Source organism: Sapajus apella, unplaced genomic scaffold (assembly GCF_009761245.1).
Source record: "Sapajus apella isolate SASKATOON/1434 unplaced genomic scaffold, GSC_monkey_1.0 scaffold95, whole genome shotgun sequence".
NCBI lineage: Eukaryota > Metazoa > Chordata > Mammalia > Primates > Cebidae > Sapajus > Sapajus apella.
Genome location: NW_022437035.1, coordinates 946,762 through 963,070, shown reverse-complemented (window position 1 = coordinate 963,070; position 16,309 = coordinate 946,762). Strand labels below are relative to the sequence as shown.

Genomic DNA, 16,309 nt, shown 5'->3' with positions numbered 1-16,309 from the left:
GAGTGGCCTGGGCAGGAGGCCCTCGAAGGGATAGAGGGGCCAGTTCAGGGCCACCAGGAGCTCTGGGAAAGGAGGTCAGGGAGGAGGCTCAGCCTCCCATCTGCCCAGCTGGTCTCCGCCACCTCTTCCACGCTCAGCTGGACTCCCCTGCCAGGGGTCCAGATCCTGCTGGAGTACTGGGTCTCCCAGCCACGTCCGGCCTGGATGCAGGACCCATGAGGGGACGGGGCCTCAGCTCTGGGCAGAGCAGTCTTAGTAGCCTGCGGCCTCTCCACCCTTCCTCAGGTCCGAGACAGCGTACACACAAGCCCCCTCCTGGGACACGGCCTGGACCACGTTCAAGAAGAAGTGCCTCTGGGTCTGGTTCTGGCCACGGTCTTGGAGTCCCCTCTGCACCTCCTGGAGAGGAGAGAAAGCAGGTTCACAGGAGAGGGCAGCTCAGCCCATCTCCAGAAGGGAGAGGCGTCTGCAAGAAATGACAAAAACCATCAAAGCCGAGACTGAGAGGAAGAGGGCCCGAGGACGCAGATGGGAGCGTGGGCGAGAGCCAAAGGCTGGCAGAGGAGAGGCTCAGCCTCCAGGGATCAGGCATGGAGGACACCACCCGGGCCCGAAGACCTCCAGATGCAAGTTCATGCCTGTCCTGGATCCAACAACACCAGGGCCTTGAAGTGCAAATCTGACTTCAGGGGGCTTTCAATGGAGGATGTGGCTTCTCAAGACTTAGACACTGAGGCCAGACGCAGTGGCTCACACCTGTAATCCCAACACTTTGGGAGGCTGAGGAGGGAGGATCACTTGAGGCCAGGAGTTTGAGACCAGCCTGGGCAACACAGCAAGACACTGTCTCTACAAGAAAATCAAAAATTGGGCTAGGTGTGGTGGCTCACACCTGTAATCCCAGAACTTTGGGAGGCCGAGGCAGGAGGATATTTTGAGCTCAGGAGTTCGAGACCAGCCTGGGCAACCTAGCGAGATCACGTCTCTATTAAAAACAAAATTTTTTTTTAAGAAAATAAAAATTAGTCAGGTGTGGTGGTGCTATGCCTGTAGTCCCAGCTACTCAGGAGGCTGAGGCAGGAGGATCCCTTAAGTCTAGGAGTTTGAGGCTGCAGTGAGCCTTGACTGTGACACAGAACTCCAGCCTGGGCACAGAGCAAGACTGAAACCACTTTTGCAAAATTATGACTGAGATAGTGAAAGAGATCTAACTTAACCAACTCCATCTTGCTTCTAACCTCCAAGCTATCCTTGTTCATTCCTGGGCGTAGGCTGAACTAACTTTGGGAGAAACTTAGTTTATAGTTTAAACAAAGACGGTAACATCCCTTTCCCAAAGCAGACGTCCTTCTTGCCTGGGGACCAGATTGCCTTTGTAGGACTAACATTAGCCATAAGATTAGAAATTACGGTTTAGGAGTCATGCAACTGAAGGCTACAAGATTCTCACCCTCCCTAAACTGCTCCTAAGATTAGTGCTTGAGATATTTCGCAGACCCTGCACTTGATGGATCAGCTGGCACCACCCAGATTGATTAACTGACTCATCTGATCTTGGGGCCCCCACCCAGGAGCTGACTCAGCGCAAGAAGACAGCTTCGACTCCCTATGATTTTATGATTTCCAGGGTTTTGGGGGGTTTTTGTTTTTGAGGTGGAGTCTCACTCTGTCGCCCATGCTGGAGTGCAGTGGCGTGATCTCAGCTCACTGCAACTTCTGCCTCCCAGGTTCAAGCGATTCTCCTGCCTCAGCCTCCTGAGCAGCTGGAATTACAGACACCTGCCACTACGCCCAGCTAATTTTTGTATTTTTAGTGGAGACAGGTTTTCACCATATTGGCCAGGATGGTCTTCTGACCTCAGGTGACCCGCCCACCTCAACTCCCAAAAGTGCTGGGATTACAGGTATGAGCCACTGCACCCAGCCAACTCCATATGGTTTCACCCCTGACCAATCAGCACTCCTGGCTCACCGGCTTCCCCCAACCCACCAAGCTGTCCTTAAAAACACTGCTCTCTAGCCAGGCGTGGTGGTCACGCCTATAATCCCAGCGCTTTGGGAGGCTGAGGCAGGCAGATCACCTGAGGTCAGGAGTTCAAGACCAGCCTGGCTAACTTGGAGAAACCCTGTCTCTACTAAAAATACAAAAATTAGCCGGGTGTGGTGGTGTGCACCTATAACCCCAGCTACTCAGGCTGAGACATGAGAATTGCTTGAACTCAGAAGGCAGAGGTTGCAGATCACGCCACTGCACTCCAGCCTGGGCAACAGAGCGAGACTCTGTCTCAAAAATAAAACAAACAAAAAAAACTCTGCTCCCCGAATGCTTGGGTAGACTGATTTGAGTAATAATAAAACTCGGGTCTCCCGCCCAGCAGGCTCTGCCTGAATTACGCTTTCTCTGTTGCAATTCCCCTAACTTGATGAATTGGCTCTGTCCAGGCAGCTGGCAAGGTGAACCCACTGGGCAGTTACAAGATGTTGTGGCAAAAAATTTTTTGAAAAGACCTATGATCTCCTGCCTGGCGCGGTGGGAATAGCTGGGATTAGATGCCTGTAATCCCAGCTATTCGGGAGACTGAGGCGGGAGAATCGACTGAACCCTGGAGGCGGAGGTTGCAGTGAGCCAAGACTGCGCCACTGCACTCCAGACTGGTGACAGAGTGAGACTCCGTCTCAAAACACAAAAAAAGACCTATGATCTCAACACACTATGTCAGGACCTTAGACATCCAGGAACCCACAGGTTTAGGGCCCTACTGATGGAGAATTCAGCTAGAATAAGGACCTGAATACCCATGAATCCAAGGAAATTAGATCCCTAAGCTAAAAGCACCCACAGCCCCACAGTGTGAGACACTCGGGGCATGGGGGCCTACAGGCTCAGGCCCAAGACCCTGAATTTGTGGACTTTGAGGAAGTCAAAGACCAAAGTAGCCCCTAGCCTTGTGCTCATTTCTTATTTATTTATTTATTTATTTGAGACAAAGTCTTGCTCTGTTGCCCAGGCTGGAGTGCAGTGGCATGATCTTGGCTCACTGCAACCTCCACCTCCTGGGTTCAAGCAATTCTGTGCCCCCGTCTCCCAAGTAGCTGGGACTACAGGTGCCCGCCACCACACCCGGCTAATTTTTGTATTTTTAGTAGAGATGGGGCTTCACCGTCTTGGCCAGGCTGGTCTTGATCTCCTGATCTCATGATCCACCCACCTCAGCCTCCCAAAGTGCTGGGATTACAGGGGTGAGCCACTGCGTCCGGCCACCTGTGCTTGTTTCAAAGATGCCAAGTGCCTTGCCCCGGGGTGACAGTCCTCACACACTACCACTCTGTGAAGGGGCGAAAGTCCTAGAGGACAGGGACCTGAGCTACTAGGGCCCCATGTTTCCAGATGCCATTTAAGACTAATGACCCAAGAACTTGGCTGGGTGCAGTCACACATGCCTGTGATCCCAGCACTTTGGGAGGCCAAGGCAGGCAGGTCACTTGAGGTCAGGAGTTCCAGACCAGCCTGGCCAACATGGCAAAACCCCATCTCTACTAATAACACAAAAATTAGCCGGGCATGGTGGTGTGGGCATGTAATCCCAGCTAGTCGGGAGGCTGAGGCAGGAGAATTGCTTGAACCCGGGAGGCGGAGGTGACAATGAGCCGAGATCGCGCCACTGTATTCCAGCCTGGGTGACAGAGTGAAACTGTTTCGACAACAGCAACAAACAAACAAACAAGAAGACTCATGGCCCCAGAACCTGACCCAGCAGGGCCTGAGATTCCGGAGACATCTAGGTACGCAGGCCCTAGAGCTCTGCCCTCCTCAGGGCCTCTGATCTGAGGTTGTCAGGTGATGCCACATGGACTGAGCTGCTGACAGGGCAGGTGATGTTTTTGGAGCCCTGCACGTTTGGCTGTAAGTTCCCCGTGCCTGACATAACTAATTTCCCACTGTCCTTAGACTTGAAGGCCAAGATCCTCACTGCTGAAGCCAAAGCCGGACTTTCAGTGCTCAGAGACTGCATTTCTCAGAGGCCACTGGCCAGACTCCAAGACCCCCGGATCAAAGACTCTCCTCACCCTAGTCCCTGGGCCTTAGCTGTGAAGGTCCTTAGGGACCCAAAGTCTCCAACCCAGAGTTTAGGATGTACTCCATGGAAAGCCCTAGACCTGAGGAGCTGACATTCCAACTCCCCAAGGGAGCTGAGAACCTTAGGTTTGTGAGTCACTGGATTCCATCAGTTCCATCTCCCAAATTCTCAGCATTTCAGGTCCTCGGAGTGAAAGGTCCTGAGAATTGATATTCACTAGGACAAAGTTCCTTCAGTAAGAGTCAAGGGAGGGCCGGGCAGAGTGGCTCATGCCTGTAAGTCCAGTACTTTTGGGAGGCCAAGGCAGGCAGATCACTTGAGGTTGGGAGTTCGAGACCAGCCTGGACAACATGGGGAAACCTCGTCTTTACTAAATATACAAATATTAGCCAGCCATGGTGGCACACACCTATAGTCCTAGCTCCTTGGGAGGCTGAGGAGGAAGGATCACTTGAGCCCAGGAGGTCAAGGCTATAGTGAGCTGTGATTGCAACACTGCACTCCAGCCTGGGCAACAGAGTGAGATGCTGTTTCAAATATATAGTAATATATATAGAGAGAGAGAGTAAAAATTACCACCAATGCCCTAGTGCCCCAGAACAAAATCACTTTACAGACTCCCACAGGAAAAACAACCTCTGTTACAAATAAAGTTGCAAATTTAAGTTACAAACCACACAAGGAAAATGTCACCATGAGGGAGAGTCTGAGAGGCCACAGCCAGGAAAACTCACTTCTGAAAAATGGCATAAACCACAGACCAGAGACCAAGGCGCTGAGATCCTTAGCCTGGGAGCAGCGTAGACAACACCCTGCTCTCTGTCTTGGGGGCCACGGAACTGACAGCCTCGCCCATCAAGGTCCCTGACTCTTATGGCTCACAAAGCTGAAGTGTACCTGGCCTAAGAATCTCAGTGACTGACTTCCTCCCAGGTGGCTTTGAGCAGCATGGACCTGGGGCGTGGGCTCACCCTAGGCATCCAGCTCGGACCTCAGCCTCACCTGGCTGAAGTTGGACTCGTACTCCACACAGCCCTTGCTGTTGACATGCAGGATGGGGGCTGTGATGGCCGCTCTCAGGTCAAAGCCAAGCCACAGCTTGTTCACGATGGCCTGGGGGAGAGATGAGGGATGCAGGGAGAAAGGGGGTACCCGCTACCCTTTATCAGCCCTTATACCCCCACCCCAGGGAGAATCAGACAGTATACTGCCCAGAAAGGAGAGCTCGAGCCAGGAGCCCCAGACTCACCTGGGCCATGGCAGAGATGATGAGCTCCCCGCCAGACCCACCAATCACTAGCTTCGACCCCTGGGCTTTGTTGATCAAGATGGAGGGCACCATGGAGGACGGGGGACGCTCGCCTGGAACTGGGGGCTGGCACCTTCCAGGAGCTCCACCTATCCTGTCTCCATTCTCTGCTTGAGCAAATAGTGACTTGGCCAGTGTGGTGACCTATCCAGGGGTTAGCATGCAGCCCCAGCCCAGCCCCCCTCCTCTCCCCTGGTGGGGGGCCCTTGTGGAGCCCAGGTGGGAAGCCTTGTTCTCACCAGGTGAGAGGGTGGTGCCGGAGCCCTGGGGGCATCTCTCACATAGGTCCAGGAGCTCATTGTTGAGGATGATGCCTGTCCGTGGTGAGTAGACCATCGCTCCAAAGCTGTAGCCGTGGAGGCAGAGCCTGGGCTGGGGCCCCAGCAGACACTGCCTGCCCCACCCACCTTGCAGGACCCCCTCCTTTTACAGCTGCCCTGAAACATGCTGCAGCCGCCATTCACTCCCTGGCACCACCCAGGAGGGGCCCCCAAAGATCCACCTGTGCCCCATATCAGGGTACCCTTCTGAGTGAGGCCACCCGTTCCCAGGTAAATCTTGGCTCTGGGCCACCCCAGCAGCAGCCTTTCCAGCCAGAGATGTCGGGGTGGGGACCCCTTTTGAAATAGAGGAGGAGAAAGAGGGCAAAAGCAAGGTGCTGCCACACGGGGACAAGTGAGGGGACATGGGGCTGCGGGGGTGCAGGTCTAGGAGGGGACGAGTGGCCGCCCGCCTTCCCCCAAGCCCCACGCACGGTGTATTGATGGTGCTGGTGGCAGCTACCGCGCTGCCATCCTCCCCCAGCACAGACACATGGGCTGTGCCTGTCCCATGGCCCCAGGCCCCGGCCAGGCTGTAGTGGCTGAGCTGGTGGTCCCCCCGGCCATCGATCTGCTGGCGGATGAGCTGGGCCAGGGCCTCCCCCAGCAGGTCCCGGGAGGCGTTCTGGGGTGGGTGGGCAGGTGGCAGGGTCAGTGAGGGGCCAGGCAGGGCCCGCAGAACCAAGGGCAGGACGAGCTCAGCCCCATGGGGGCCGTCTCGAGTCTGTCCTTGACCTTGTGGCCAGGCCTCCCTCAAGCCCAGGCTAGGTCTAGACTCTGCCCACCCTCCAGGTCCTTTGAGATATGGTACCGCTCCTGCAGCTGACCCCTGTAACTGCCACCCTGGGGTCCCTTTCAGTCCTGCCCCAGCCTAAAACCACATACATATCCCTCCAACCTCCCCATGCCAGGCCTGACCCTCCATTCATGCCAAGTCCTGAACCAGGGAGGAGGGCAGCCCGCCAGCCCCAGCAACCTCAGCAACTTCACCTGGAGCTTCGGGTGGCTTCGAGGGTCCCACAGCCTCCACCTCTGCCCCCTGGCAAACTTGAGCGTCTCCACGAGGTGGTGGTACACGTTCACCCTCCCTTCAGGCCTGGCCACAGACTCTGCTGAGAAGTTGAACCCTAGGGAGGGGTTGGGGCACAGGTAGGGGTCACCCTATGTAATATGTTAAATGTTGACCCCCCCCCGAAAGATCCACTCACATCCTAATTCCCAGAACCCGTGAATATTACTTTATACAGTGCAAGAGTGACTATTACCTTAAGTGGCAAAGTATGGTAAAGATTTTTTTTTTTGAGACAGTCTTGCTGTGTTGCCCAGGCTGGAGGGTGATGGCACAATCTCAGCTCACTACAACCTCTGTCTCCAAGGTTCAAGTGACTCTTGTGCCTCAGCCTCCTGAGGAGCTAAGACTATAGGCGTTCGCCACCACACCCAGCTAGGTTTTTTTTGTATTTTTAGTAGAGATGGTGTTTTGCCATGTTGTTCAGGCTGGTCTTGAACTCCTGGCCTCAAGTGATCTGCCTGCTTTGGCCTCCCAAAGTACTGAGATTAAGGTGTGAGCCACCAGGCCTGGGCTTTTTTGTGTTTTTTTGAGAGGGAATCTTGCTCCGTCACCCAGGCTGGAGTGCGTGGCACGATCTTGGCTCACTGCAATCTCCGCCTCCCAGGTTCAAGCGATTCTCCTGCCTTGGCCTCCCAAGTAGCTGGGACTATAGGTGAGTGCCACCACGCCTGGCTAATTTTTGTATTTTTAGTAGAGATGCGGTTTCACCGTGTTGGCCGGGCTGGTCTTCAACCCCTGACCTCAAGTGACTCACCCGCCTTAGCCTCCCAAAGTGCTGGGATTACAGCCGTGAGCCACCAGACCTGGCCCAAGGAGGAGATTATCTTGGATTATCTAGATGTGCCCTGAATGTGATCATAGTGTCCTTGTAAGACAGACACACAGAGCAGAGGACACACAGAGCAGAGGAGAAACCAGTATGACCACAGAGCCAGAAACTGGAGTGAGGCAGCCACAAGCCAAGGAATGCTGGCAGCCACCAGAAGCAGGAAGAGGCTGTGAAAATGGTCAAAATGGAGCTGTGGCCCGGTGGGGTGGCTCATGCCTGTAATCCCAGCACTTTGGGAGGGTGGGGAGGGCTGATCACCTGAGATCAGGAGTTCAAGACCAGTCTCTCCAACATGGTGAAACCCCAACTCTACAAAAATACAAAAATTAGCCCGGCATGATGGCGGGTGCCTATAATCCCAGCTACTGGGGAGGCTGAGACAGGAGAACAGCTTGAACCTGGGAGGCAGAGGTTGCAGTGAGCCAAGATCACACTCTTGCACTCCAGCCTGGGCAGCAGAGTGAAACTCCAACTCAAAAAAAAAAAAAAAAAATACGCTCTGAAAAATAGAGCCAAGGAAAGGCCATGAAGGGAGGATCTCGTGCACAAGTGACCTGTTCTCCGCCAGGTGCTGTGGCTCATGCCTGTAATCCCAGCACTTTGGGAGGTTGAGATGAGAGGACTGAGGTGGAAGGATTGCTTGATTCCAGGAGGTTGAGGCTGCAGTGAGCCTTGACAGTGCCACTGCACTCCGGCCCAGGTGACAGAGCAAGACCCTGTCAAAAAAAAAAACCCACCTCACAACCTCACACAAAGACCATCACAACCTTACACAAAAAATACTTCTGCAAGGACATCTGCCCAGCAATGGCCTGTCCAGCCTCAGACCGGTGCCACCTTTATCACGGATCCTAGTAGCCAAAGATAATCATTTTGAAACAGTTATATACCGAAGCTAAGCTATGAGGATGCAGAGGCATAAGAATGATACGATGGGCCGGGCGCGGTGGCTCACGCCTGTAATCCCAGCACTTTGGGATACAAGGCCGAGGCGGGTGGATCCCCTGAGGTCAGGAGTTTAAGACCAGCCTGGCCAACATGGTGAAACCCCGTCTCTACTAAAAAAAGAAAAATACAAAAGTTAGCCGGGCACTCCAGCCTGGGTGACAGAGTAAGATTCCATCTCAAAAAAAAAAAAAGAGAGAGAGAGAGAGAGATAATTATATAATGATGATATAATGGACTCCGGGGACTCAAGGGGAAGGCTGGGAGGGGTGAGGGATAAAATACCTCACACTAGGTACAGCATACACTGCTCAGGTGACGGGGCACCAAGAGCTCAGAAATCGCCCCGCACACAGTTAACCCTGGCATGGGTATTCCCACTGTGAGGCCCACTCTGAAATAAACATCATTTTCTTTGAGAGCCTTGTTCTGCTTTTTATTTAGGTCGACAAGGCAAACAAGAGATTCTCCCCTGGGGCCCAGGGAAAGGCAGCCCTGTGGACACCTAGATACCAAGCTTCTGGCTTCCAGAACTCTGAGAGGACACGCTTCTGTTATTTGAAGCCACCAAGCTTGTGGTGATTTTTAATGCAGATACAGGACACTATGAAGCCAGCGCAGGCAGCCCCAGGCCTCAGCACTGCCAGAGCCCGCTACAGGCTGCCTTGGGCTGCGCTGAGCTTCACTCCCCAGGTGCACGCCCCTGGTGGGCAGCTCACCACCTGCACAGCCCACCTGCTTCTGTGTCTGGGACTGGTCACCTAGTGGGAGGAAGGCTCTGGACGAATGATGTCGCCTCATGTATGGGCCGAGCCGGAGGCCAGCTCTAAACCCACCATCCTGGTTTCCACAGCCCTGTCTTTGCGTTGTGGGTCTGTGAACCTGGTTTATGGATGAGGAGGCTGAACTAGGCCGTGGCTGGGCTTGGAGTCTAGGTTCCCAGGGGGCCAGGGCTCTGGGCAGCGGCTTTACCTCTCAGCACGTTGAGAATGAGGCTGAGAATGGCACCCCCTGCAGGCGACGGCGGAGAGTACAGGGTGTAGTCCCCCAGGGGCATCTCCAGGGCATCTACCACCTCGGGCTGGAAATTGGCCAGGTCCTGCAGCGTCAGCTGGCTCCCTGGGGTGAGAGAGAGGACTCCATGAACAGATGGGAAAACTGAGGCAGGGAGGAATAACCACAGGTGACAGGTCACACAATGGGATTCCACTCATCCTCTAGCCTCGTGGACACAGGGTGATGATAGGTCTGTAGGCAGCAGCCTCAGGACAGGACCCTTGGAGCCAGATGTGGAGGGGTGGACAGAGACCAGAGGCAGGGAGGGGGAGAGGAAGATGGGAGAGGGAGCTGGGCTTTGTGAGCCTGTGAGGGTGGTCAGCTCAGCTGCCCAAGCCCGCCGTGACCATCGGTAACTCCCCTCAGCTGGCCATAACCCACAGGCTCTGCTGTCCAAGGTCCTGGACCACAGGACTCCTTAGGCCGGCCGTGTGAGGTGCGTGGCCTCTCGGAGCCCCAGGCACCACCAGCAGTCCCTCAGGGCCTGGGGAGGAGTCTGCCCTCAACCCCCAGCACCCAGACCTTGACTCTTTCTCCAGCAGGGACAGGGTATGGGACCTCAGGGAGGCTGACCTTCCTTGGCAATGTCCTCCACCAGCATCCGGCCCAGCCTCCCCGTATAGAAGACATCCGCACCCTCTGTGGCCACGGTCTCCAGGGTGGTGGCCAGTGCAGGCCATGGGAGTGGGTCCTGAGGCCTCAGGGGTTCTGTTCCGTTGAAGAAGAGCTGGCTGGGGGGTGGGGGGCAGCCTCAGGGCGGGGCCAGGTCCCAGAGGCAGCCTCATTCCTGCCGGGGCTCTCACGGGTGGAGTCCTCAGAACCCTATAGTGCAGGGCGCCCTGGCCCAGGGTCCCGAGGTACTGGGGCGGACACTGGGGGACAGATTCTCTAAGAGGTGGGGGGGCTGACACCACTCACCCGGCTCATGGCCCTGGTCCAGGGAGGGCACATTTCCCACCTAGGGCCTGTCATCCCCTCACTCCTGGGGGGCCTGTCAGTGGGCTGGGTCAGGCGGGTGAGAGCAGCAGTTGAAGCCCTCCTGCCATGCCCTAGAGAGGGAGAAGGAGGCCGGGGCCCCAGGGCGGGTGGTAGAGCCCAAATCCACACCTTGGAGTCCTGTCACTTGGGCAAGGAACTCCCCCCAGCCTGACTTCCTGAGTTATCTGCCACGTGGAGCCAGAAGGGCTATGAAAAGTCTTCTCTGTCCTGGCCTTAAGGTCCCCTGCACCCCCTGAGCGTCCACCCTCCAGTGCAGGAGGAACTGAGGCAGAGCTGGGGTGTGGACTGGGCCCAGACAGGATATGGCCTTGAATCCAGGAGCCCAGGGCCACCCTGTGGGGCTCACCGCAAGGTTGACGCCTGCAGGAAAGGCCGCAGGAAGCTGTTGTGCAGGAACTGGCTGAGGACAGGGGCCACCACATGCCCTCCTCGGAGCAGCGCGATGGTGGGCTGGAACAGCTGCGCCCAGGGCAGGCGGCCATGGCGACGGTGGGCCTCAGCGTAGCCGCGGAGCTCCCCGGGCACCCCGATCCACTGAGCCCCTGCACGGCACATCCCAGACCCCCACCCTGTGGCTTCCAGGCCTTCCCAGGGGTTTTCCATCACCCCTGCATGTGGCCCCCCAGCTACAGCAGCCAGAGTCAGCTTTCAGGAGCCCACACCTAACCACGCCCCTCCCTGCTCAAACCACCTGTGCCTCCCCACAAAGTCCACAGCCAGGCCCACGGGGCCCTGCACAAACTGGCCCCAGGTGCCCCACCCTGCCCCACCAACCCATCTCCACTGAAGCCTCCAGGCTTTTGTCCAGCCTGGTCCTTCTCCCTGGATCACCTCAGAGAGCCCCTTCCCAAGTGGGGCCTTCCCATTCCCTGCGGTCCATGAGGCACTGCTCCTTTGGGGTGTGTGTTGGCCCCCCAGGGGCCTGGGGGGTGGGAGTGGGGGGCCCCCCATGGGGCCTCACCTGTTCCCAGTGGCAGAGCCTGTGCACACTGGTCCAGCAGGCTCAGGGCGTGGCTGGCCGGCACCGTCTCCCGAGCGTTGATGACCTCCACCTTCCCTGGAGTAGGGCAGGGCAGGTGAGTGCTCACGGACCCCGCAGACAGCCCCAGGCCTGCTCTAGGCCTCAGTTTCCATCTCTGCATTATGAAATGGACTCAGGGCTAACATAGGGACAGGAGTTGACACAAAAGGTGAAGAGGGCAGAGCAGGGGGCCCAAGACCACCCAGAGACGGGCTTGAGCAAATGGGACAGGCTGGAGAAGGGGTTATGCACTGGTGTGCACAAGCCCATCTGCCCCATGGGAGGTCACGTGTGGGCCCACCTGTCGTCACATTGTAGATGGTGAAGATGACCCCTCCGCCCAGGCCCATGCTCTGAGGGTTGACGACGCTGGTGCAGACCAGAGCCGCGATGGTGGCGTCCACAGGGGAGCCCTGCTGCTGGAGGATGGCTCTAGGGGACATCGTACAGAGTCAGCGGTGGGGCTCCCCTCCCCGTCTCCCCACCAGGCTTGCTCAGCTGGCACTCATTGGCGAATGGTGACGGAGGTGGCCCATCTACTGCCACCAAACCCCAGGTTAGGTCAGAGAACACAACCAGGCTTCCCCATCAAATCCAGCTGCTCACAGGTCCGCAACACTCTACAGTTGCAAAATGTGATGCTATTTACACTGACCTTTGCCATAAATAAGGGGCTTCTCAGTTTGCAAAGTGCTTCTGTTGCCACGGCTCCCAGCAGCTCATGTGCCACAGGCAGAACCAGGCCTAGGCCACCTCTCAGTCACTCACAGTGGCCCCAGGAGCCCACCCTGGAACTCCACTCCCCATCTCACTGGGGACACTCTGGCCGTGACTACCTCAAGGCTGGCCTTTGGCAGGTGACCCCAGGATCTTTCCCTTCCACCAGGGCATTAGGCTTGATCTGATGGGCCCCACAACTTCTCCTGGGGCCCTGGGCCTATGGAAATGCTCTGGCCTAGGCTGGGCTCATTGGCTCACCCCTGTAATCTCAGCACTTTGGGAAGCCGTGGTGGGTGGATCATTTGAGGTCAGGAGTTCAAGACCAGCCTGGCCAACATGGTGAAACCCCATCTCCACTAAAAATACAAAAAATTAGCTGAATGTGATGGCGAGCACCTGTAATCCCAGCTACTTGGGAGGCTAAGGCAGGAGAATTGCTTGAACCCAGCAGACGGAGGTGGCAGTGAGCTGAAATCGTGCCACTGTACTCCAGCCTGGGTGACAGGACAGGCTTGTCTCAAAAAAAAAAAAAAAAGAGGCCAGGCATGGTAGCACACACCTGTAATCCCAGCACTTTGGGAGGCCAAGGCGGGCGGATCACGAGGTCAGGAGTTCAAGACCAGCCTGGCCAACATGGTAAAACCCTGTCTCTACTAAAATTACAAAAATTAGCTGGGCGTGGTGGCGGAAGCCTGTAATCCCAGCTACTCGGGAGGCTGAGGCAGGAGAATCTCTTGAAATTGTAAAGTGGAGGTTGCAGTGAGCCAAGATCACACCATTGCACTCCAGCTTGAGTGAAAGAGCGAAACTCTGTCTCAAAAAAAAGAAAAGAAAAGAATTGCTCTGACTTACCCCTCCCCATCTGTCCATGGGCAGAAAGAGGTGGGCCCTTCAGCCCTGAGGGGCTGGTCAGCCTGGCCTGCATTGTGATGAGCCCTGTCCCTGGAGCACAGCCCTGCACAGCTCACTGAGGGCAACCTTTTCCGTCACACCCAGGAATCCTCCCCAGGACCTCAAGAAGCCAGCAGTTAAACCCAGTTGTGGATGGTGAAACCAAGGCCCAAAGAGGGAGTGGACCTGGGTTCCTGCACCCGCCCTGTGGGACCTCTGACCGCAGCACCCTTCTTCAGCGCAGGCATCTGTGGCCTGACCTGGCATGTCCGTCTGGACGGAAACCGTCCCCAGCTCCTGAGCCAAGTGTCCCTCCCTGGGCCAACATGTAGCACACATGGGCTCTGCAGGGACACGCGTCATCTTGGAATGGGAAAGACAGCACAAAGCCAAAAGCCAGAAATAAACAAGTCAGGCATAAACACTAATTTCTAATAAGAATAAAACACCATAAACAAAGCCAAATGACAAACTGGGAGAAAAAGCACTTCAAATTCCCATCCCAGACAAAGTCTTCACCTCCTAACTAAATGGAGTGCGCCCTTGCTTCCCCAACCTGCCTGCTTCCAGCCTAGTCCACTGTCTTGGCTTCTAGGGAAAAATGGGGACAATGGTCCAAAGAGGGCACAGACCTGGGTCCCTGCACCCACCTCCCCAGCTTTCCCAGGCTTTGGTTTTCCTCCCACCTCCCTGGTCCCCTGATTTTCGGGGCCCCAGTTTTGGCTCTTGGTCCTTATGCAGCTATGTCTTCTCCCTGGGTGAGCCCATCCAGGCTCGCGGCACGAGATGCCACCTGCGTGCCGATAACTCCCAGCTTTATCTCCAGCCAATCCTCTCCCAACTCTCCAGACGCTTATTCCCAGCTGTGCACAAGATACCTGCTCAGGGTGTCTAAGAAACATTTCAAACACACCGTGATCTAAACTGCACTTTTGATTTTCCTTCCAACCCTCCCCACGAAATGGCTCCTCTCCTAGTCCTTACTGACTTAGAAATTGACACAACCACTCACCCCTTTTGCTGTGTCTACACTCTGGAGCCATCCTGGATTGGTCACTTTCTTCCTTCCCCACATCCATCCCACCAGTGACCCCAGATGGAGGTTATACTTCCATCTCCACCACCTCGGTCCAAGCCACCAACCTCTCTCACCTGGGTTATTGCAATAGCCTCCCACCCAGCCCGCGGTGTCTGTCTTGCTCCCTTACATTTTAACAAAATAATCTGTTAAATGTAAATCAGACTTCACGGTAATGGGAGACTGTAATTCAGACCATACTTCCCACAGAGAACTAGAAAAGCCCAGCAAATAGAAAACGTATGTTTAACGGTGTAGGGGGCAGGGAAGCACAGGGCCGCAGGGGGGCACAGGACCTCGGGGAAGCACAGGACCTCGGGGAAGCACAGGGCCGCAGGGAAGCACAGGGCCGCAGGGAAGCAAGGCTGGCATTCCCCTCAAGGCGACAGCCGAGCCTGGAAGAGGAGGCTAACAGACGGAGCACTGCTTCTTTTTTTCTCTTTTTTTTTTTAGCTTTTTATTTTTATTTTTTTTGAGAAAGAGTCTTGCTGTGTCACCAGGTGCCAGACTGGAGTTCAGTGGCACGATCTTGGCTCACTGCAACCTCCACCTCCTAGGTTCAAGCAATTCTCCTGCCTTCGCCTCCCGAGTAGCTGGGACTACAGGCACACCACCATGCCCAGCTAATTTTTGTATTTTTTAGTAGAGACGGGGTTTCACCATGGTCTCCATCTCTTGACCTCGTGATTTGCCCGCTTCGGCCTCCCAAAGTGCTGGGATTATAGGCGTGAGCCACCGCGCCCAGCCTTTAGCTTTTTATTTTGCTGAGACAGGGTCCATCATTACTTTTAATGGCAAAAACTGCAATTACAGTGAGGCATGGTGGCTCACACCTGTAATCCCAGCACTTTGGGAGGCCGAAGCGGGCAGATCACCTGAGGTCAGGAGCTCGAGACCAGCCTGACCAACATGGAGAAACCCCATCTGTACTGAAAATACAAAATTAGCTGGGCGTGATGGCGCATGCCTGTAATCCCAGCTACTCGGGAGGTTGAGGCAGGAGAATCGTTTGAACCCGGGAAATGAAAGTTGCGGGTCAACTGAGATCACACCATTGCACTCCAGCCTGGGCAACAAGAGCAAAACTCTGTCTCAAAAAAATACATATATATATTTCTAACAATTTTTATACTCACCCTCCAGTGCTAAATTAAAAACAACCAAGCCAATAAGGAAATAAGACAGCAGGAACAAAGCTCAAGAGAAAGCATAGGCAACTTTAAAAAAGGCCCACAGGGTCTCCAGATTATGAAACTGTCAGACCACATACTATAAAATAAGTACTTTATATCTATATTCAAGGATATTAAAAAAACAATTAAGAATTTCATCAGGCCGGGCGCGGTGGCTCACGCCTGTAATCCCAGCACTTTGGGAGGCCGAGGCAGGTGGATCATGAGGTCAGGAGATCGAGACCATCCTGGCCAACATGGTGAAACCCCGTCTCTACTAAAAATACAAAAAATTAGCTGGGCGTGGTGGCACATGCCTGTAGTCCCAGCTACTTGAGAAGCTGAGGCAGGGGAATTGCCTGGACCTGGGAGGTGGAGGTTGCAGTGAGCCTACATCGTGCCACTTCACCCTGGGGACAAAGCCAAGATTTTGTCTAAAAAAAAAAAAAAAAAAGAATTTCATCAGAAAACGGACAAATATAAAAAATGGAGGCTGAAAGTGGTGACTCAAGCCTATAATCCCAGCACTTTGGGTGGCGGAGGCAGGTGAATCATATGTGGCCAGGAGGTCAGGACCAGCCTGGCCAACACGGCAAAACCCCATCTCTACTAAAAATTCAAAAATGAGCTAGGCCTGGTGGTAATCCCAGTTACCCCGGAGGCTGAGGCACGAGAATCACTTTTTTTTCATTTTTCACTTTTTTTTCCGCCCACGCCCGTGAGAATCATTTGAACCTGGGAGGTGGAGGCTGCAATGAGTCGAGATCTTGCCACTGCACTCCAGCCTGGGCAACAGATAGAGACTCTGTCTCAAAAAA

General features: G+C 55.0%; 1 protein-coding gene across 5 annotated transcripts in view; it reads right to left on the bottom strand.

Annotated features, from left to right (window-relative positions):
- The window catches only part of GGT5 (gamma-glutamyltransferase 5), a 24,899-nt gene continuing 8,590 nt past the window's right edge, over window positions 1–16,309 (bottom strand). Inside the window, exons 2-12 of one of the 5 annotated variants that reach the window (XM_032256625.1) lie at window positions 11,932–12,062; window positions 11,571–11,666; window positions 10,956–11,151; window positions 10,184–10,341; window positions 9,527–9,673; window positions 6,699–6,835; window positions 5,891–6,333; window positions 5,628–5,734; window positions 5,329–5,498; window positions 5,082–5,192; window positions 1–399 (exon numbers count right to left, since the gene is read on the bottom strand). In XM_032256625.1, coding sequence (XP_032112516.1) covers window positions 253–399; window positions 5,082–5,192; window positions 5,329–5,498; window positions 5,628–5,734; window positions 5,891–6,333; window positions 6,699–6,835; window positions 9,527–9,673; window positions 10,184–10,341; window positions 10,956–11,151; window positions 11,571–11,666; window positions 11,932–12,062 — 1,843 coding nt within the window. In that variant the 3' untranslated portion in view covers window positions 1–252. The remainder of the gene's footprint in view (window positions 400–5,081; window positions 5,193–5,328; window positions 5,499–5,627; window positions 5,735–5,890; window positions 6,334–6,698; window positions 6,836–9,526; window positions 9,674–10,183; window positions 10,342–10,955; window positions 11,152–11,570; window positions 11,667–11,931; window positions 12,063–16,309) is intronic. The other 4 variants (XM_032256629.1, XM_032256626.1, XM_032256627.1 and 1 more) reach the window with 4 other exon arrangements.